Raw genomic sequence first — 20,474 nt, 5'->3', positions numbered from 1 at the left:
TTAAATGTAAAGCGAGCTAATAATAACTAGTAGGCAGCCTAAATATCACATTTCAAAACATCAGGTGCAAAAAATTCAACTTTTCCATTGCCGGGATTTGAACCCGGGTCGCCTGGGTGAAAGCCAGGTATCCTAACCGGACTAGACGACAATGGATTTTTGATAGGTATGGCCAGATAAAATTTATAACATTTAAGAATTTTACTATCAAAACCATACAGTACAAAAGAAATATTGAACTTTAGCAGTTAGCACCATGCATTAATTAAGCACAAGACCTCAGGAGTTGCATATTAAAGATGGGCCGCCACACAAGGCATGCTCAAAAACAACTTTGAGTACCAAAATTTGACAACCTTACGTAGCCAATTGATTAGAAAAATATCCCTTCCAATAAGGGTGCCTGAAACCTAAAATTCATGCATATTCTCCCCAAGATGCATTAAAGACAATGCCAGTTCACAAAAATTAACCAACCGTCCATATAGAGATGTGACAACAAACTGACAAAGATGTTAAGAAATTTGATGCCCCAATAAAGCTCAGCACTCCAACTAAACGTGTATGGATCCATATGAGGCAATCTTTGCAGAAGTTCCACTGTTCTATTGGATTGACACATGAAGCCTTGTCATCACAAATTACAAAAGGAAACAGCAAGTCTAGCTCAAAGAACTTATGGGACTTTTACAACAATCCATCTCTGAAATAAATGAGAAAATGATTTTGACCTGCGCTCACTAATAAAGAAATTCTGCAGCTTCTTTCTTTGGAGAGAGATTCAGCTTTCAGATCATAAATTCTTGTACTTCCAAGCAGCATATTCTCATTTTACCTGCCATGACACTTGAACAGAGCATCGGAACCAAACCACCATAACCTCTTGACTCTTTCTTTTCACGTGTGAAGTACATTCCTCAGGTGAATCAGATGAGACAGAGAGCTTGTCCTCTGATGGTATCAAAGCGGAGATGGTCAGCCTCATTGAAGTATTCCAAAGACATGGTTTAGCCATCACTTAGAATACAAATGATATTAACAGTTAGGAAAAACAGGTGCCCTATGCTACAAAGCTCGCTGCAGAATAGTGCTGGCTGGGTTGATCTTGCCTTTTCCTGCAAGTGAGAGACTCTGCTAGCATAAGCATTTGGATCACAACATGAAGCAGAAATAGAAATAGAATTGTATTATAGCATTAAAGCATCAACCTTGTTAGCCTCATTTTCTAATACCTACTTTAAGTTTAAACCAAAAGTAAATCTATGAAATTATAAACACAGCTCATGAAGGATGCAGTGAATGTTTTGCACCGATTACAGATAACTAATATTGCCTGTTCAAGACTAAAAGTCTAAAATAATAGCAAATTATCAATTACAAAGAAGTACAAGCATTAAAGGGATCTGATACTACTGAAGATAGCATAATAGACGATAAAAGAATTTCTATTTTCTTTAGAAAAAAATAATTTGTGCATGAGCAAAACTAAAACAATATCAAGTACAAAATACTAACCCAAAAAGGGTCCGACAATATGAGGACACATTATAATAGCATAATATAATACACAAGATAATAGCATGACACATAATAATAGCATCTAGTTAATAGGCTTAGGAAGTTCTGCTTACTGTTCTACTGCTTGGAGACTGAGGCACGTGTTGGAGGCAGACCAGCAATGGTAAAAATTCCAATGCTTACCAATTAGAGAGGGTTGATGTAAAATATTAGAACCATGAAAACTATGAATCACAAGTGTAGATGCAACTATGTAGTAACTATCATTGGCTAATTTCCTGTCAAATATGTCCTCCCAGTGGAAGTATAACAAGTAGCAAATAAGAGGTTTTGTTCTAGGCTACATTTAGAAGTTTTAGCAACATTGCTAAAACCAGTGCGCAAGTACTAGGACTTACGTTTGAAATGCTTTGACAAGTGATCTTGACCTTTCATAACCATCTTTAGGAATTGGCCTTAGCTCCTCATGCTCATCCTCTACTTCTATTGATTTCGGCTTCCCTTGCTGTCTTGATTCGGGTTTCCAACAAGCTTTGGCAAGAGATTGCCCAAGCAAATCAGCAATGTTTGTTGCCATCATCTCAGCCTTCTGAACATAAGGAAAGGTATCTTCCTTGAAGTGGTGTGATAACCACAAGTACATAGAGACAACCTGATGCTTCGTCTCAAGATCCAGTAGTTCTGCATCATTCCGAGCAGAACCCTTTGGCATGCCCATCGCAATACTAACTGGGCGGTTCTGACTATAGTGTGAAGCAAACCTCAATAGATGGTACATTGCCTTTGGGTCCCTAATATTGACCGGCGCAAAGCAAAAGCTGAAGCGTTCTTGAAGAGCTAACCCTTGTACCTTCTCCAACATGTTAGCAACCTTCTTAACACTTTCATGCCGACACAAGAAGTATGAGCCATCGAGCCGACAGTTCTCACGGAACTTATCCAAAAGCTCAGAGAAAGTAAGATCTGAAAACTGACCAGCAAACAACTCAACCTGCTCAAAGAAAGGAAAGAGGCCAGCTTTCTTTACCTCCTCGAATGGCTGCTGTAAACACTGAATCAAATATTCCAAGTCATCCGAAAGGAATGTGGTCACCAGCCCATCCGGATATATGCTCCCCCTCCGGCCAGCTCGCCCAGCTATCTGCTTCACTTGAGAGGCAGCAACAGGAACCATCTTATCTCCATTATATTTTGACAAAGTATAGAACACTACCCTTCTAATATTAAGATTCAAACCCATCCCAATGGCATCGCTCGCCACCAACACATCATACTCATTGTCCTGATCATTGAACAAATTGGCCTGCTGCCTTCTGGTCTCTGGCGGCAATGCACCATAAATAACACAACACTTGTGCTTGGTGAACTTCTCAATTGCCAGTTTCACCTCAAATATCTCCCTTCTTGAGAAGGCAACAATGCAATCTCCTGACCTCACGTTCTTCAAATCCCCCAGAAGTGTCTTCGCCTCCACGACCAGTGGCTTGAATCGCTCGTAATTATTCACAACCAATTCATCCCCAGTCTCTTTACAAACATTCTTCACTATCCTCAACACGCTAGGGTCTCCGCAAAGATGGATCTCATCAGCCTTAAGGCCCAGAATCGCCCGTGTCCAAGCATACCCACGAGTTGGGTCAGCTAGCATCTGGACTTCGTCTATGACGGCGACCTCATAGAGCTCTTCAGTTGACGCCATTTCGATAGTGCAGGCGACGTGGTTGGAGAAAGGCAGAGTCTTTTTCTCCTGGCCAGTGTGTAGACTGCAGTAGACGCCGGCAGCGTTGACCTTGTCGAATACCTCCATGGCGAGGAGGCGGAGCGGGCTGCAATAGACGCCGCTGCGGGCTTCCATGAACCGCTGCAATGCATTGTAGGTCTTGCCGCTGTTGGTGGGGCCACAGTGGTAAATGATACGGCGGCGCATGGCCCGCGCGAAAGGAAACCAGGTGTGGGGCTGGGTGAGGTCGGCGGACGACATCAAAGACCGGAACTTGCGAAGCTCGTCGGCGAGATGAGCGAGGCAATACTCCACAAACACTGGGAAGAGAAATTGGTGGACAGCAGCTTCATCAGTAAAGGACGTGAGGTGAGCAGCGGCGGAGGGGGAGCAACGAGAGAGGAAAAAGAGGCGGAAGCGGCGGACGGCGGAGGGGAAGAAGGAGGAGGGGAGGTACAAGGCGAGGGATTGGTCGGAGGCCCATGGAGACTTGGCGAAGGAGCGGAAGATCTTGACGAGGGAATCCCACTCGTGGCGGCTGAGATTGGAGGAGCCCTCCTCAGCGGCGGAGAGATCGCGCCATAGGTCGGCGGAGAGATCGCGCCATAGGTCGGCGGGTTTAGGGTTTTCTTGGGAGGTAGAGGAGGAGCAAAATAAGTGGGGATTGGGGTACGCCCATGGGTATCGCTGAGGACGGATGTACGCCAAACCTGAACCTAAGTTTGAGGAGGAGGAGGGGAGATGTGGGGAAGAAGGGGCGGGGGAGGAGGAGGAGGAGAGGAAGGGGAGGAGAGAGAGGGAGGAGAAAGAAAACCGAATCCTAGAGAGAGAGAGGCGAGAGGAGGAGGCATAAGCGCGGAGGAGAGAGGAGGCCATTGGAGTGATAGGAATAAATAATTAGAATAACGCCATGGACAGGGAATAAGAGATCGGAGAAGAAGAAGGAAGGACGAGAAACGGAGCGGCTTTACTTCTATTTCGTCGCGAGGAAGCGGAGAGAGGCGTAGGGAAGAGGGAGGGAGAGAGGTGGGGAGGGCCTAAATTTGCATATGACGCCCCCACAGTTTAGATATTTTGGATTCAAATCCTACATGATAAATCGCACCCGCACTGTGTTCAAGCCATTAAGCCTTTTCTCCTATTATAACTGAAAAAAAAATGAGCAAGCAATAGGGGGTGAAATCCGACCCGACTCGCTATCCGATCCGATTCGGATAAAAAATTTCTATCCGATTCGGATACGGATAGAATTTTTGAAAATTTTTTTGAATCGATACGAATTCAGATACGGGTCGAATATATTTTTCGGATTCAAATACGGATATCGGATACCCGTTTACCTGCATATTTTTTTAAATAATTTACAATTTTTAGTTTACTTATTTAAATAGTAAATATTAATATTGTTACTAATAATACGTTATATATTATTTATAGAGATTAATTTTTCTAATTTTATAAATTTAACATACAAAAAAATTATTTGTTGTAAAACTCTTAATAATTTTATATTAATTATATCTAAATAAAATATTATAATTATTTTAAATTTAATCAATTATTTTATCCGAAAAGTATTTGTATCCTTTAGTTAGAATATAATTTTAAATTTTGCCAATATCCGTATCCGAATTCGTATCCGGATTAAAAATATGAATCCGGATATGAGTTAGAGCACTATCCGATCTATTTTCACCCCTAGCAAGCAACAAATTTCATGTCAGTTAATACAATAAAATTGATCAGCACTGATCTATATTCTGTTACAAAGATCATGAGAGTCGGAAGAATCTTTATGACAGAGGAGAAGAAGACTAGGATTCTGTATGATTCATAATACAACAGTAAATTGGAGAAAAGAATCTCTTTAAAGAGAAGGCATTGCCTCTCTGAATTGGTTTGTCTCTGCAATCTGTCATCTCTTTAACATGACTATGCTATATAGCAGAAGTCGCAGTATTTTGCGGTCTTTGTGATCTCAGCTTTTCAGTGGATGAATTCGATAGGTGTAGCTGATAGCGGAAAGGTTTTCAAACATATATTTCACCAGTAATCTCTACAAGAACAAGAACCTTCTTTGAAAGAATGAAACCGACTGCGATCCCTCACCACGAGCTCCCTCTCATATACTTTTGATATCAACTTCATTACAGTATGGCAATCGCCACAAATCCTCAGGTTCTTCATGATCCTTATAACACCCTGGCCACCTATCCTAGCCAGTCCAAAAGCTACTGCAAGCTTCTCGCTATGTCTTGTGATAGTATCGTGCTTCTCTTCCTCTTCTATATCATGCAGAACATTGGCAACCTGAGGGATGTAGCCTTCCATCCTCAGTCTCAAAATGATCACTGCTAGATTCTCGCGTGCCTCCTCCACCACAGCACTTAACTCATCACTGGCAACAAAAGTATAGACAATTTTGTCAACTTCTATTGAGCTCCAACCTGGAGATTTGTTGATTCCATGATTCCTCATTACCCTCCTTATTTTGGCAACATCCTTCCATTTTCCAGCCACAGCATATATATTAGAAAGTAGGACATGGTCACCAGATTCATCAGGGTCAAGCTCTGAAAGTTGTTTCTTAACATGCTCTGCCAACCGAACATTGCCATAAATGCTGCAAGCTCCTAGCAATGTCCTCCAGATTATCGTGTTGGGTTTCATAGGCATTTGAGTTACAAACTCATAGGCCTTGTCAAGAAGCCCAGCTCGCCCATAGAGGTCTACCATGCAACCATAGTGCTCTATTGTTCGCTCTATACCATATGTCTCCTCCATCCTTTGAAAAAGATCATGTCCCTGGCCTACCAATCCTGAATGACTACAAGCATATAGGACTGAAATGAAGGTTATTCCATCAGGTCTCGTTGCATTTGCTTCCATTTCATGGAAAAGTTCAATTGCTGCCTCTCCATACCCATGCATAGCAAGTGCAGCAATCATGGATGTCCAGGATACAACGCTTTTCTTTTCCATCTCCCAATCGAAGACCCCATGAGCCATGTCAATGCTCCCACACCTGGCGTACATATCTAAGAGTGCATTACCCACAGAGACTACATTATTCAACCCGACCTTCTGCACATGTCCATGTAATATCCTTCCACTCTCAAAGGCCCCAGCTTGGGCACACGCTGAGAGAATACCCGTCAAGCTAACTTCATTCACTCCAAGTTCCTCCCGAAGAAACTCCCTGAAGAAACCAAATGCATCACCAAAAGCTCCATGGCTAGCAAAACCAACAATCATTGTATTCCATGAGACCAAATCAGTCCGAGGCATCGCAAGAAAGAAGCTTCTCGCATCACCCATCTCACCCGCTCTTGTGTAGCCAGCAAGCATGATATTCCAAGAAGTCGTGTTCCTCCAGGGCATCCGATCAAACATCCTTCTTGCACCCTCCAAATCACCCACTCGGAAAGCAGCAGTCACAATCGCATTCCAAACCACAACATTCCTCTGGGGCATTTCATCAAACATACTGTAAGCCGAATCAATACATCCACACTCCGCATACATACTAACCATAGTCGTTCCGACAAATAAATGGGTTTCAAGCCCATGATGGAAAACAAGACTATGGAGCTGCCTCCCAACATGGATCGATCTAAAATTCGCGGCTGCCTTCAAAACGAAGGCGAATGTGAAACTATCGGGCAGAACATCACGCCTTCGCATCTGGGTAAAGAAGAGAACGGAACTGTGAGGTTGCTCGGACTCTGCGAGGCCTCGGAGGAGAGTGTTGTGCATGAATGGATCAGGAAAAGGGAGGTAGGAGAAGAGGCGGCAGGCATAGCCCAAGGCATCGGAGATGGCAGTGGCAGCGAGGAGAAGGAGCTTGCCGGCGACAATGGGATCGGAGTCGAGTCGTGTTTTTGAGATCAAGCCATGGATTTGCTTGAGGTGGGTTAGGGTTTTGCAGCGTTGGAGAAGAGAAAGGCATTGGAGTTGGAGGTTATTGCTCATACAACAAACGCGGCAAAACTCTTGGGCGTATTTGAAAAAGGTCCTTTTTTTTGTGAGTGTATATTTGCACGGAAGTCTTTCTATAACTTCTTATTTACGTTCATAAACCTGTTCAAATTTCCTTAGAATTATTATCATGAGAATGATGCTATTATTATTTTCAATTTTTAATCAGAAAATAAAGATAAAATAAATACTGTAATGGACAATGAACACTTGTCCTCTATACCATCTTAAAAGGATCGAGGTTTATAAATCAAACTAGTGTAAAGTTAATATGACATCTTCAGAATCTTGTATCCACTTGCACATTAACTAACATATTTATCAATTATCAAGATTTCGCTTAGAAAAAATAAAAATAAAAATAAAAAAATAAACAAGGACGTAAGTGTCAAAATCGACTGACTATCCTGACCGTCCGATTTGATAAATCCGGTCCGTCCAATCTAGGTCATTTAAGTAAGCACCGCTCTTTTTATAACCCCCTATCGGTAACCAAGTCTTCCTCCTCTAGGGTTTCCGCAGCCAAAGAGCACGAGAGGAGAGGAGAGGAGAGGAGGGAGAGGCAACGCAATGGTGCAACGCTTAACCTATCGAAGGCGGCACAGCTATGCCACCAAGTCCAACCAAACTAGGGTTGTGAAGACCCCAGGTGAAGCTCCCATCTTTGCCTTTCCTTTCTTCTGGGGTTTATGGGAGTGTCGAGCTTTGGGCTTTTGGTTTTTGCTGTGTTTGGGCGATAGGCTTTGTGGTGTTGCAAGTTGTGATTTTTTTTATAGATCGGGATTTAATGGATTTGATGTGAAACCGTAGGTGGGCGTAGTGTGTTCCAGTACACAAAGAAGAGGGCAAGTGGGCCTAAATGCCCTGTGACCGGCAAGAGAATCCAAGGAGTAAGAAATGCTATTCCTTTTGTCATTTCTGAGTTCATATACTGCAATGTGGAATTATTATAAAATATTTTATAAGGGAAAATATTGGGACTAGATGTTTGTTTTTATCGCGCATGCTGATGGAGATGCATGAATCTGCTATGCTATTTTTATTTTCTATGCTTATAATTTAGTAAATTATGTTTCTTTGATCTGTGTGAATTATACGCTGTTAATGCTTGAGATATCATGTTGCTAAATAGTCATTCTTTGCAATTGGCTCGATAATTTGTGCAATTCAACTGTACTTTGTTGTTGTTGCTTCTTAAGTTCTTGTTATGTTATAAAAAGGATAATTTGAACAAAATTTTCGGAACATGAACTTTGACTTGTGTCACTCCTTTTGGTATTCAATGTACTGAGTGGTGAATAAAGTAAAGAGGATGAGTGAATACAGGGAGGATGGAACACTAGGGTTCCTTAACCCATTGGTATTATTGCTTTGGTAGGAAATTCAGTCTCTTGTTTGATTTTGGTTGCACAAGAGAGTAACACCAATATCCAGAAGTGTGATGTCTTTTATACAGCTGGTTGTCTAAACAATATGTTCTAGCTAATTGCATTTATCAGAGAAGATGCTCATGATGTTGTTGGTTTAAAGATACTGATATGCCAGCACATTCTGGAACAAGACACAGTATTGGAGTCGACTCTTAATAAGGTCTTACATGTTTCGCTGAAAGTTGGAATAGAAATTTTGTGGATAGTCTTTCATGTCTGTACAATTAGATAAATTTGCTGATGAAAAAGTTAAAAATTAGCCATGCAATTTCATATGGACACAATCATGCCTTGCAACTTGTTCTGCTTAAACTCGGTAGTGTTTGGGTCAATGTGGGGTCTTAATATATTCAGTTTTTTTAATAGCCAGTGCCATTCTCATGATTTTTGTTTGAAACGGTTATTCTTGTTTAGATTGCTTTTATTCTTGAATATTAATTTTGAGTAGGCATTGTGCTCCTATTCTTTTTGGAGAAAAGTTGTCATGATATTTTCTCTGTTTACATTCAGATTCCTCACTTAAGGCCTACTGAGTACAAAAGGTCCAGATTGTCCAGGAACCGGAGGACTGTGAATCGTGCTTATGGTGGTGTTATATCAGGAAGTGCAGTAAGAGAAAGGTCCTAACAATCATCTACCTGTGATGTATTTGTGACTGAGTATTGTTTCTCTGCCTTGTTTATAGTAACACCTCATCTGTCTGCAGAATAATTCGAGCTTTCTTGGTTGAAGAGCAGAAGATCGTGAAGAAGGTACTGAAGATCCAGAAAGCCAAAGAGAAGCAAGTTTCAAAGAGCTAAACCGGAAAAGGAGCACAAAGTTTTGTATACTGAATATTTTTTAGGAAGATGATCGTTTATGACTGAAAGTGTTTAGCTTTTAAGTAGAGGTAACTATTTCATGTTTTGGGGCTTCTGAGCCCTTGCGGATTTGTTCTGATTATTTTCCTGAACTAGCACCTGGCACCCAGATTAATTCTTGAATGTTGAGTTGTTAATTAATACTTGCTATAATTTATTTTCAACATATGCTTGAGCACCTTGTGCTATCTCTCTCTCTCTCCCATGCCACATCTTTTGTGATATAGCCTTATCACTGCTGCACGAAATGATTGGATGTTAACCTTTATAATCTCAATCATGTGGATATAACACTGCGAGAAATGTTTAGGTGGTAGTCAGTCGTTAACTTTTTATAATTACTCAAAACCATGAATAGGAACAAAGCTCTTGCAAATTCTCATTCCATACAACACGTATTTATAGCTCTGGCAGAGACGCCAAGCTGGAAAGAGACTTCAGAGCATAGAAAATGAGGGGTAAACAATGATTTTGATCTAAACTCAGCTCATTGAGGTGGTGAGTGCTGGAATTGCAAGCTCTGTACACGTACATAGTGGAAGTTTAAATGGATATAGAGAAAGGTCATTGGAGACTGCAATGGGTGAGCTTTATTGGCGGGGCCTCTTGGCTGCGGTAGAGTGGGAGATTCTGGTGCCATGGTGAACTGTAAGCCCCTTCCTTGGCCTGAGTGCAGAATGAATGTATGCTACTTCACCTGCTGCTAGCACCTGTTCCGTGAGCATCAGGAATAGCAAACAAGATGGGATATGAAATCAAGTTATAAATTAAACCAAAATTGTATTTTTGCAACTCCAGAGATGTGTGTTTGATATTTAATCTTGAACACTGACCTGCCCGTCTTTTGATATTGCAAGACATTAATGGCTCAAGCCATGATGTAACAAGGCAACAGAAATCAGGCAGCCCGCAGTAGAAACAGCTGTCGAGGAGTACATATAAACAAGAACAATCAAAGATCAGTGGTTCAACATAAATGCATTTTTAAGTTCTCAACTCACTGAAAAAATTGTGGAAGCATCATCATCTTCGTCACTATTTGTAATGGTCAATGTATGCCTTAAAAGCAAAAGTGCCATTAACTGGAGAAAAGAAAAGAAAACTATTAGTGTGAAGGATATAGGTGAGCTACATTATGTCTCCACATTAAATGGCATATCTCGTAATGAGAAGCAATGCAAAATAGTGAAAAGAAGCTTGGGTCAAGTCACCTAATATGTTAAAGGCAAGCCGGTAATCCCTAACATATGGCATCCTATCCAATTCTACAATAAGTTTTGTCAGTTTATCAGAATAAGTTTTTTGGTGGAAATAAGTAAGAACTATCTGCCAGAAAAGCAATAGTAGTTTTAGCCGGCACTACGTAACTTCAAAAATATAATAGTTGTTCCTTATATATTTCAACAGACAAATCCCACACTTTTTATTAACTGGATATGAGCTAAAAGAGGAGAATCCAAACTTGGCACCTACAGATGTGACTAATTATATCATTCGGGTTGACACAAGGATATGATCAGGTTTATGAAATCTCTGAGAGGAGGAAAAATTTAGTTCTAATTATCTATAACAATATCCATACCTCATGTGAAAAGGCTCCAACTACAAAATATTGGTACAAATAGATGCACAAGATATCAAATAACTGTATTCTGGCAGGAAGTCAATTAGAGCAACCATGCCTGATACTGCATTTGTTCGGAAAGATACTTATATCGAAATAACCTTGGCATCTAAATAGATACCTATGAATGCCAATAGCAATATGTATTCTATATACTTACAATTAAAGCAACAGAGCGACAAAAGGCAGCACCGTATTCTTCAAGGAAATCTTGTCATGCATCTGCCAGAGCAAGGATCCTAGGATCTATTTGGGCACCATTGGTGTTCCAACCTCCACTGAATTTCAAAAAGAACAGATAATCAGAAGCAAAGCATTGGACTTGATGTTTGAATTCAAAGCAAATGTTTATGTATGATGCAAACAAAAAAGAAAATATCAACAATCGCGAGGAGGCAAACTCACTACCATGATTTATAACAAGTTTATGATACAGATAAATGGCATGCCTTCTGTCAATGGTGGTCTCATCAGGATGGGATACCCAGGCTTGTATGTCTACAAATTACAAATAACAAATAAGAAACGTATGGTAAAGATCTCAATGTCTAATTCAAGAAAAATATACAATCAAATACAAGATAATAATGCAGGGACTACATCTAGATTTTGCTAAAATAGTTATAAGATATGTATGACATAAAACTATTTGGTTGTAATGATACTTTTTGAACTTTGAAGTATGTGTGGATCTAATTTGGTATTTCTACCTATGATAGTTTTGGATTCTTTATCTTTTGTTTCTGCAAAACACTGTGAGTTTCTTGTCACTAGATGCTTCCAGCAGATTGTTAAATAGAGTCCAGTTGAGAATGTAAAATCATGATAAGGACTCTACCTCATGACAAATTTCACAGGTTACAAGAAATAAGGCGAGATCAGCATCCACATGGAATACATGGGAGAGCTCAGGGGATTTCCATTAGTTTGAAGGGAAAAAATTGCACAAAGAAAATGATTTTCCTTAATACAGTATTAATTTCAATAAGGTCTAAAACAGTGGAGTCTCTTTTTCGAAATGTGGCATAAAGAATTTGGAACCCGGTCAAATAAGAGAGAGATTTACATAGCTTTGACAGTTAATAAAGATCTTGTAATGTATTTCTTGACCTTGTACATATTTTAGATTTCATTCAATTTTCAGTGCTGCAATACCTTACACTGTCTTCAGACCCAACAACAATACCTTAAACTATGATTCAATTATCTAACCTTGCACTGAAAACTATTGTATCAATACTTGTTCTAATCTAACAATTTAAAAAAAAAATCTTCTACTCATTGTTATATTCAATCTTCATGGTTGTCACATGGCACACAACATCATGATCAATTCATAGTAGCGAGCCAAAGGATTCCAATTATGAATCTATAAAATAATATTCTGCTTTGAGGAACAGATCACAACCACAAATGTACCATGTAATAAATATGGGAGAAGCAGTATTCAAAATTTTAAGAATGCAAAAAGAGGAGTAATGACAATCTGAGCCTCTCTATTGCTAAAGAAGCAACCTCCATCAGAAATCGCTGTTGTGATGAACACTACTAAATCACCAAATACTGCACAACTAGTAGGACTCGAAAACATAAACCCACATATTAATCAAGCATCACCTGATGGTACGGGTGGTATAAGGTCTTCTTTTCCTATGGCAATAAACATGAAGTATAACAGGGCCAATGATAAAAACAACAAGAACTAGCTACAGGAATCCAATTTCACCATCCAGCTCTATGTAGAGCACTCAATTCATTTATCTGACAGTGTTCTAGTGTTCAAGCTTTTTCTCCGAGCTTTTTACTCTCATGCCTTCAATTCACACTTCGCAACTCCAGCCTTTTGTGCATTCCAGCACCACGAAATTGAAGTGATACAGTCGATCCCGTTAACATGGAATTTAAACATTTCTAATAACTTTGCGCCAAAAATTTACTACGAGAAAGAAAAGGTTTTTGAAGGATAAAAACCTTTAGGCTGCTGCCACTGCAAGCGCAAGGGCCCTCCAGATTCTTAAGATGATCCTCCTCCTGGCAAATGCGACATGCCAGCATCTGGAGAAGTGGCTCCTCTTCCTCCACAATCAAGTCTCCTTCCTTCCGAATTCCTCCAATGGTTTCAACCACTGGAGGAGGAGCAAAGGGAGCCGAATCCTCCATCGCCTCAATGGTCTGGGTCGTTATCAAGCGATCAGCAAACACCATCACATGATCCCCCATTCCCCTAATAGTTAAAACCGCCTCTTAACAAAAAGGAATTCGACAAGAATCACAAGAAAAGCTCCCTCTTTGCCACTCGAGTTCCTTCTTGAAGCTCTTTTTACTTTGTTTATAGAAATAGAGGCTAATTTACCGTAATCCTAATAAAAATATTAAATTAATTAGTATTTTATTTTTAAATAAAAATAATAATTAGTTTAATATTTTTGTCTAAACTGATCAGCAGTTAAAGAAAAAATTATGCGACGATAAATATGTTGATTAGAGCTTTTAAAAATATTAATTAATTTAACATTTTTGACCTAATAAAAATATGAAATTAATTAATATTTTTAAAAATTATAATCAGTGTTTTTAGATAAAAACGTTGACTGATTAGTATTTTTACTTAGAAATAAAATACTAATTAATTTAACGGTTTCACTGGAACTACTTTAAATTAGATTTTATTCGATAATAATTTGAAGAGTAGTTACTACGGTAAACAATAAAATTACAACAGGCCTATTTTGATAAAAATAAAAATAAAACTCGCTCCGTGACTCAGTCTCCAAACACGCAGTTGTTTCATATATACGGCGAGCGCGAGCGTAACGCTCTCCGATGAATCCGAAGCTTTGTAGGCTGTGTAACGTACCTCTAACGACGTGAAACGTAATTTATAGCAATTTTTTAATTAAAAAAAAGCACGAATTAAACCAATTTTTTAATCCAGAATACAGAGTGAGATATATTTACCAATTTAGTCGTCAATATAAATGCAATTTACAATTTAGCTTCTGCTTAGATCTCTCCAACTCATGCGAGGCCCCTACTTATCCCAATCTCATGAATATTGGACTATTAATTGAAGCATACTATAGTTTGCAGAAGAGTATTATTATTTGTAATTATAGTGTGGCATGTACTTATTCTGAACCGCTGGATTGAGTGGCTCGATAAACAGGCTGTACTACGGCGTGAGAAGTGGTGGAGGCAGTAACAAGAAGTACTCTCTTCTTATCTTTTAACCGAGATTCCTTTAACGCGCAGGAACAAGAGCTAAATACTTAGATCCAAGAATCCATGGACTGCATTGCATTGCATTGCATTACATTACGACACTATTCCAAACCATCAGATTTAACCTCGCGTTGATCTTTTATTTATTTGTATAATCCCTCTTCACTAAAATATATATAGAGAAGAAAAACCTTATCAAGAGTAAGAGGAGAGAATATGGCCAATTGATTAGCGTACGTGTCCTAAGGTATTTGGGCTCTTTCTCTTTATGACGCTTCTTGCTTGTTTGCTGAAGTTATGTATGCAAAGTTGTAGATTTTTTCCGTTGGGTGGAATCGAGGATGGGTGTGAGTAGATCCGTACCATCAATGTCTTCTCATAGCATCCTCGTAGACTACGAGAAACCGCTGCTCCATGGGCAGGAGTTGGAGAACTCCAAGGAGGTGACGGGGGCTCTCCAAGAGCAAGATGGTGCTTCTTTTCTTAGGACTTGCTTCAATGGCCTCAATGCTTTGATAGGTTTTCTAAATCTCCTCTTTTCCTTCAGTTTCCTAGGTTATCTAAATCTGTTAATGCAATTTCCCCATCTTTTTTCTTTTAAGTATGCTTTTCATGATTTTGTAATAGAAGTTCTATAGATGCATCATCTTTATTATTATTATTATTGTTATTATTGTTTGCATTACACTTTATAAGTATAGCTGCAACTTTTCAGATACATGAAGCCAAAACGGCTCTGAAATATTTGTATTTTACTTGACAACAAAGATTGGGACCTCACTGCGTCCTTTTGGCTGTCAGGAGTTGGTCTGTTATCAGTGCCATATGCCCTTTCAACGGGAGGCTGGTTGGGCTTACCACTGCTATTCATAATAGCAATGGTATGTTTCTACACCGGTATACTGTTACAGCGGTGCATGAGCACTGATCCGAGCATCAGAAGCTATCCAGACATTGGTGAACTTGCATTTGGCTACAAGGGAAGGCTATTTGTGTCAGTCTTCATGTACATCGAGCTCTACCTTGTCGCAATTGGGTTCTTGATATTAGAAGGTGATAACTTAGATAAGTTGTTTCCTGACACTAGCATCAGTATTGGCACCCTGAGCATCGCAGGGAAGCAGCTGTTTATCATTCTGGTTGCACTTGTGATCCTGCCAACTACCTGGTTAAGAAGTCTTGGTGTCCTGGCTTATGTCTCTGCGAGCGGGGTGCTGGCTTCGTTCATTGTTGCACTTTCTGTGCTTTGGGCTGGAGAAGTTGATGGAGTTGGATTCAGGGAAAGAGGAAGGTTGATAAATCTAAGTGGTTTGCCCACTGCTTTGGGCTTGTACACCTTTTGTTACTGTGGCCATGCTATCTTTCCCACCTTGCGCAATTCGATGAAAGATAAGGCTAAGTTCTCTAAGGTGAGTTCCATCCTTTTGCTAGCTTTTTTGAAAGTTCTCAGCTTGTTTTGAGATCATTATGATACTTCACTATTGTTCATTTCCTCCTCATTGTAGGTGTTGGTGGTGTGCTTTGTCATATGCAATGCTATTTATGGATTAACGGCAGTGTTTGGCTACCTTATGTATGGCGAAGACCTAAAATCCCAGGTGACCTTGAATCTCCCAGTGGGTAAGCTCAGCTCAAAGGTTGCAATATATACAACCATCTTCAATCCGTTTTCGAAATATGCTTTGACGGTTGCGCCAGTTGCAACTGCAATTGAAGAGAGATTTCTGGTTCTCAACAAGAGATATTCTACTCTATCAGTTAGAACCCTTCTGCTTCTCAGCACAGTGGTTATAGCCTTAGTGATCCCCTTCTTCGGTCAACTCATGGCGTTCATAGGTTCACTGCTGAGCGTTACTGTTTCTGTGCTTCTGCCGTGCATTTGCTACATCAAGATCTTCAAGAAATCACAAATTCCCAAGGTTGAGAGAGTACTTATTTGGGTGATCGTGGTATTCGGTTGTTTGATCGCGATAACCGGTACTTACTCTTCCGTGAGGCAGATTGTCGATAAATTTTAGGAGCACCATTGTTTGAAACTTTATTTTTATGTACGTGTATCAACATGCTTGCAGATTCTATTCTAGCTTGAATAGTCTTTAATGCAAAGCATGAAAGCAGTTGCTTGTGATGGGGAAGAGGTAGGTATAAGAAGAACTTTCTGCTGGAACTTTGGTAGTTTTGGCAGATTTTGGATGAGACAGCAACGATGATATGTATTTGTATCGAGTTGATGTGATCAAAGACAGTCACAAATCAAAGAATGAAAGCAGTTCATCTGAGTAAGAAACTATAGAGAAAAGCGGGCTTAAATTCCAGCAGCTAATATTCTGTACATATATCGAAATTTAGTAACAGGAGATGCATCTGTAGGTCGATGAACAAATAACAGATAAATTGATTCACTCTACAAAATATGCACATAATCAAAACAGGCAGATCTTAATATAATTGGAGGCATCGCAGTAAGTAAAAAAAGCATAAATCATAAGCAGGGTGATGGCGCGTGGTGGAATTCCTTTTTCCACCCATAAATTGTTAGCAACACTAAAGTTATAGTAGAACAACAGAACACAACAACTCAGGCATATTTATTTGTTCATTCTCTTCAACAGCATATATTCCTAGGCGAAAAGAAAACTTCGCTGCAAAACTGAAAGCATTGGGAACATCTCATTCTTATTCTTTCTCATATGAGTGTTTGATGAGGAAAAGGGCATATCCATCTCAAACAGACGCGGCAGCTGTTGCCTGCTTCTGCACGAATGCTACACCTTTTTCAATGCTGGCCTTCAACTCAGGCTTCAATGCTTCAAGAGCTTTTGCTTCATACTCCGTCAGCCCCTGGAGGTCAGCAGATATCACAGCTTCAACACCGTGCTTCCCAAGCTTAATTCTAGATGCAAAGAAAGGTAGCTCAGTCAGCTCAGACTGAACGAAAGAGCATTCATAGACATCTGCATCTCCATCCAGTGCTCGGAGAGATGACTCAACGAATCTTGCAGCAGCATAAGCCATTGAGAGCGTTGCAGATCCAGCACCAGCTTTTGCCTCCACGACTTCTGTCCCTGCATTCTGTATCCTCACAGTTAGCTCTTCAACTTCTTCATCAGTAAAGGTCACAGATGGCCTCGTCCTTGACAACAATGGTAAAATAGTAATGCCAGCATGACCGCCTACAACTGGCACATCCACATCAATGAGCTTAAGATTCTTCTTCTGTGCAACAAATGTATTAGCTCTAACAACATCAAGAGTTGTCACACCAAAAAGTTTCTTGGGATTATAGACACCCTTCTGTTTCAGAACTTCAGCAGCTATTGGCACAGTTGAATTGACTGGATTGCTAATAATGTGGATGAAGGCGTCTGGGCAATTGTCTGCAACCGCCTCAACAAGTGTCTTCACAATGTTGGCATTGATGTTGAAGAGGTCATCGCGAGTCATGCCTGGCTTCCTTGGAACCCCTGCAGGGATGACAACCACATCAACACCTTTTAAGCAGTTGCCTAACTCTGATGGTCCAGTGAAATCCAGAACTTGAGAGGGGGTATTGCAGTGGCTGAGATCAGCGGCAACTCCTTTCACATTTGCAATATCATAGAGATGCAAGGTTGAAACCAGTGGAGACATCTTGACTAGAAGACCTAAAGGTTGCCCTATCCCACCAGCAGCCCCAAGGATCGCCACCTTGAAACTTGATGCTTGAGGTTGGACTTGATATGCAAATCTCATCTTCGGTTCAACCCTTTGAACAAATGAAGCCCTGATAGCAGCATTGCTTTCCTTGCCCAGAAAGGACGTCTCTGATTCAATTCCAACTGATGATGCTGCCTTTAGACCACTAAAATTTATAAAGGACTTCGGAGTACTAATGCTATATCCGAAAGGCTTAGATTTTGCTTTCCAGCCAGCCTGAGCGGTAATTGAACTGATGGACACAGTTGTCATTGCTGCCGATGCCATCTCACACAAAAAAATGAAATGCTGAAGGATATAAGACCTGAGATTTAGGCAAAATAAATGTAGAGTCTATGAATGTTCTGTCTATCCCACCAAGCCTGAAGAACTGGCGATAAACAGGTCACATGTAGCTGTTTAAAGTAAGGTAAATGTTCCATGATAGTGTTCGATTGTAGCCTCCGCTTATTCCGTTGTATAAGAGTGTATCAAGTGATTAGTAGGTTTACGGCTAAATCTAGAATGTCCTTATATATCGAGGCATCAAACTAAAGGAATTGTTTTTATGGATAATAAGTACCAAAGAGAGACAATTTTTGTTACCTTTGACTTTTATAATTCAATAATGAGATAAAGATATTGCACATAAAACTAGAGCATAATGCGTAAAAAATGGAAAAGTACAGGAACATTAGAAAAATAAGGCGTATAACGGTATAAGGAAGAATGAATAAAGGGAAAGATGAACACGTAGAAGATATCAACACACGGCAGATCCAAAACTAGAGCAATCACTAACTGAACGAAATAAATCAATCTCGTTCTACCAATCTAAGAATCAAATCTCCATAATCCCACAACTGAAATTAACTTCCTATCTAGTAAACAACATGCGAGATCAAAACAAACCCTAAAGTCTGCACGAATCCTTACTAGAGAACTAGGTCAAAAGAAGAAGAAAAAAAACGCAAAGATCCGATTAACGGCTCTTAGGAAGCAGATCAGGAACAAGAAGGAAAGATTGAAAAATCTGAGTACCTGACTGCGAAATAGAACTCGCCCACTCGGATGCGGTTCCTTCGCTCTCCTCCTCTTTCTAGTAGGGGCGACGGAGACGGCGAGGAGAGGTGGGAATTAGAAGGTAAGAGAAAAAGAAATAGATAAAAGTGGCAGGACTTTTTCGCAATTTTACATCGACGGTCGGTGCCTCGGTGGGGGCTCTCTTAAATAGACGGTGTAGATCAAAGAAAGGGTCCGTGCCATCAAGAGATAAACGGTGCTTAACACGCCACGTTGCCTGTTCGTGGGTTTTCTCAGCATCCGTGGTCTTTGCTTTGTTTATATCGACACGTGAGCCGTGACAGGTGACAGGAGGGATGCAACATAAATAAATAAATAAATATATATATATATATATATATATATATATATTCTTTTTTAAGCCTCTTCTTTTGGCCGCTAATTCCGTGAGCTTTTTAACCAAACTACTGCCTCAAAAATTATATACAACACTATTTAAACTATTTTAGCTTAATTATATTTTGCTTTAACGCACTCTGACTCAATATCACTTTGCGAAGCTTATAACACTATAGACGTAGTTAGTAAATACCATAGAGAAATATATTATATTTTATTAACTAATAAATTAAAATTATCTATCTACCGTTAAATAATATTGATGGGAGGTCGTAAGCTCTTAATTTACAATAGCAAGATACATCTTTAGCTTAGGAAAGAAGAAGGCGAAACCTAATTTAGATCAGTTTAAGAAACGAGATGTAGGTAAAATTACCTAAGAATTATATTCTGATCTTTACAATAATAATTTTATATTTTTATAGTACATGAGGCAGAATGATTCTTCTAGTTCTTCATGAATAGCCATGGCGTTTTACATCTACTTAGATTTATAACTCTTCGTTACTTGTACACTTAGTTGTTTTCCTCTCCTCTCACTCACTTCACAGTTCACACAGTAGTTTTTCCTCCTCTCTCACGCACTCAACTCTCTTAGATTTGCTCTGTTTACGTATTTGCACAGAGCTCTTTCGCTCATTAGGTATTATGGTTGTGCAAGAAGTTTTATTAAGACTAGTATTAGTAATTAAGTTATTATTATTATGCAAGCAATTCAGCAATGCATGAGATAGTGGAAGCAATTATAAAAACATTTCATAAGGCCTGAAGGCTTCATTTTCTTGCATGCTTATTATATTGTTTTTTTTTTCTCTTGGACATTCTGAAATTTTAGTATGTAGGTTGATATTCAATTAGACAGTGGATTAGTGATAGAGGTGAGTTAAAAAGATGTATGTGACGGTATTAGATATCTTTCGGGATTGATGTAATAATACCATGATCCATAATCTTATCACTATAATCATTCAAGATTATATTTATAGAGAATAGGATGATTCACCTTTATCTATATTCAGATTGTA

The 20,474-nt window shown here is 39.6% G+C and overlaps 5 protein-coding genes, 1 long non-coding RNA gene and 1 other non-coding gene across 10 annotated transcripts; 2 read left to right on the top strand and 5 right to left on the bottom strand.

Annotated features, from left to right (window-relative positions):
* Positions 1 to 82: 82 nt before the first annotated feature.
* TRNAE-UUC (transfer RNA glutamic acid (anticodon UUC)) lies at positions 83 to 156 on the bottom strand. The gene has a single exon. It is a non-coding gene; the product is annotated as a tRNA-Glu (tRNA).
* Positions 157 to 585: 429 nt separating this feature from the next.
* Positions 586 to 4,291, bottom strand: LOC140787694 (ATP-dependent RNA helicase SUV3L, mitochondrial). The gene is made up of 2 exons (XM_073136775.1): positions 1,917 to 4,291; positions 586 to 1,115 (listed from the first exon to the last, which is right to left on the bottom strand). The coding sequence occupies exons 1-2, from the start codon at positions 4,112 to 4,114 to the stop codon at positions 1,061 to 1,063; spliced, it is 2,253 nt and encodes a 750-aa protein (XP_072992876.1). The 5' UTR covers positions 4,115 to 4,291; the 3' UTR covers positions 586 to 1,060.
* A 739-nt stretch (positions 4,292 to 5,030) lies between these two features.
* Positions 5,031 to 7,244, bottom strand: LOC140786770 (pentatricopeptide repeat-containing protein At1g74630). The gene has a single exon (XM_073135410.1). The coding sequence runs from the start codon at positions 7,208 to 7,210 to the stop codon at positions 5,282 to 5,284; it is 1,929 nt and encodes a 642-aa protein (XP_072991511.1). The 5' UTR covers positions 7,211 to 7,244; the 3' UTR covers positions 5,031 to 5,281.
* Positions 7,245 to 7,700: 456 nt separating this feature from the next.
* Positions 7,701 to 9,672, top strand: LOC140787499 (large ribosomal subunit protein eL34-like). The gene is made up of 4 exons (XM_073136444.1): positions 7,701 to 7,865; positions 8,027 to 8,106; positions 9,157 to 9,266; positions 9,353 to 9,672. Exons 1-4 carry the CDS (start codon positions 7,787 to 7,789, stop codon positions 9,444 to 9,446), a joined length of 363 nt encoding a protein of 120 aa, XP_072992545.1. The 5' UTR covers positions 7,701 to 7,786; the 3' UTR covers positions 9,447 to 9,672.
* Positions 9,673 to 9,811: 139 nt separating this feature from the next.
* On the bottom strand, positions 9,812 to 13,440 carry LOC140786916 (uncharacterized). 2 transcript variants are annotated; one of them, XR_012108714.1, is made up of 6 exons: positions 13,102 to 13,242; positions 11,539 to 11,628; positions 11,291 to 11,408; positions 10,508 to 10,588; positions 10,340 to 10,428; positions 9,812 to 10,216 (listed from the first exon to the last, which is right to left on the bottom strand). It is a non-coding gene; the product is annotated as an uncharacterized lncRNA (long non-coding RNA). The 2 variants fall into 2 exon arrangements; XR_012108715.1 differs by lacking the exon at positions 11,539 to 11,628 and having other exon boundaries at positions 13,102 to 13,440.
* Positions 13,441 to 14,570: 1,130 nt separating this feature from the next.
* Positions 14,571 to 16,428, top strand: LOC140785620 (amino acid transporter AVT1I-like). 2 transcript variants are annotated; one of them, XM_073133555.1, is made up of 4 exons: positions 14,571 to 14,599; positions 14,668 to 14,871; positions 15,154 to 15,761; positions 15,858 to 16,428. In XM_073133555.1, exons 2-4 carry the CDS (start codon positions 14,694 to 14,696, stop codon positions 16,368 to 16,370), a joined length of 1,299 nt encoding a protein of 432 aa, XP_072989656.1. In that variant the 5' UTR covers positions 14,571 to 14,599; positions 14,668 to 14,693; the 3' UTR covers positions 16,371 to 16,428. The 2 variants fall into 2 exon arrangements, with proteins under 2 accessions (XP_072989656.1, XP_072989655.1); XM_073133554.1 differs by lacking the exon at positions 14,571 to 14,599 and having other exon boundaries at positions 14,650 to 14,871.
* Positions 16,429 to 16,918: 490 nt separating this feature from the next.
* Positions 16,919 to 19,228, bottom strand: LOC140785621 (malate dehydrogenase, chloroplastic-like). Of its 2 annotated transcripts, none has more exons than XM_073133556.1 (2): positions 19,069 to 19,228; positions 16,919 to 18,302 (listed from the first exon to the last, which is right to left on the bottom strand). In XM_073133556.1, the coding sequence occupies exon 2, from the start codon at positions 18,298 to 18,300 to the stop codon at positions 17,077 to 17,079; it is 1,224 nt and encodes a 407-aa protein (XP_072989657.1). In that variant the 5' UTR covers positions 18,301 to 18,302; positions 19,069 to 19,228; the 3' UTR covers positions 16,919 to 17,076. The 2 variants fall into 2 exon arrangements, with proteins under 2 accessions (XP_072989657.1, XP_072989658.1); XM_073133557.1 differs by having other exon boundaries at positions 16,919 to 18,352; positions 19,069 to 19,211.
* Between the last annotated feature and the right edge of the window lie 1,246 nt (positions 19,229 to 20,474).

This window comes from Typha latifolia, chromosome 4, assembly GCF_019914945.1.
Source record: "Typha latifolia isolate L0001 chromosome 4, TyphaL0001v2, whole genome shotgun sequence".
In the NCBI taxonomy this organism is placed as follows: Eukaryota; Viridiplantae; Streptophyta; class Magnoliopsida; order Poales; family Typhaceae; genus Typha; species Typha latifolia.
Note: the sequence above shows the minus strand (reverse complement) of the source record. Positions and strands in the feature narration are given on the sequence as shown.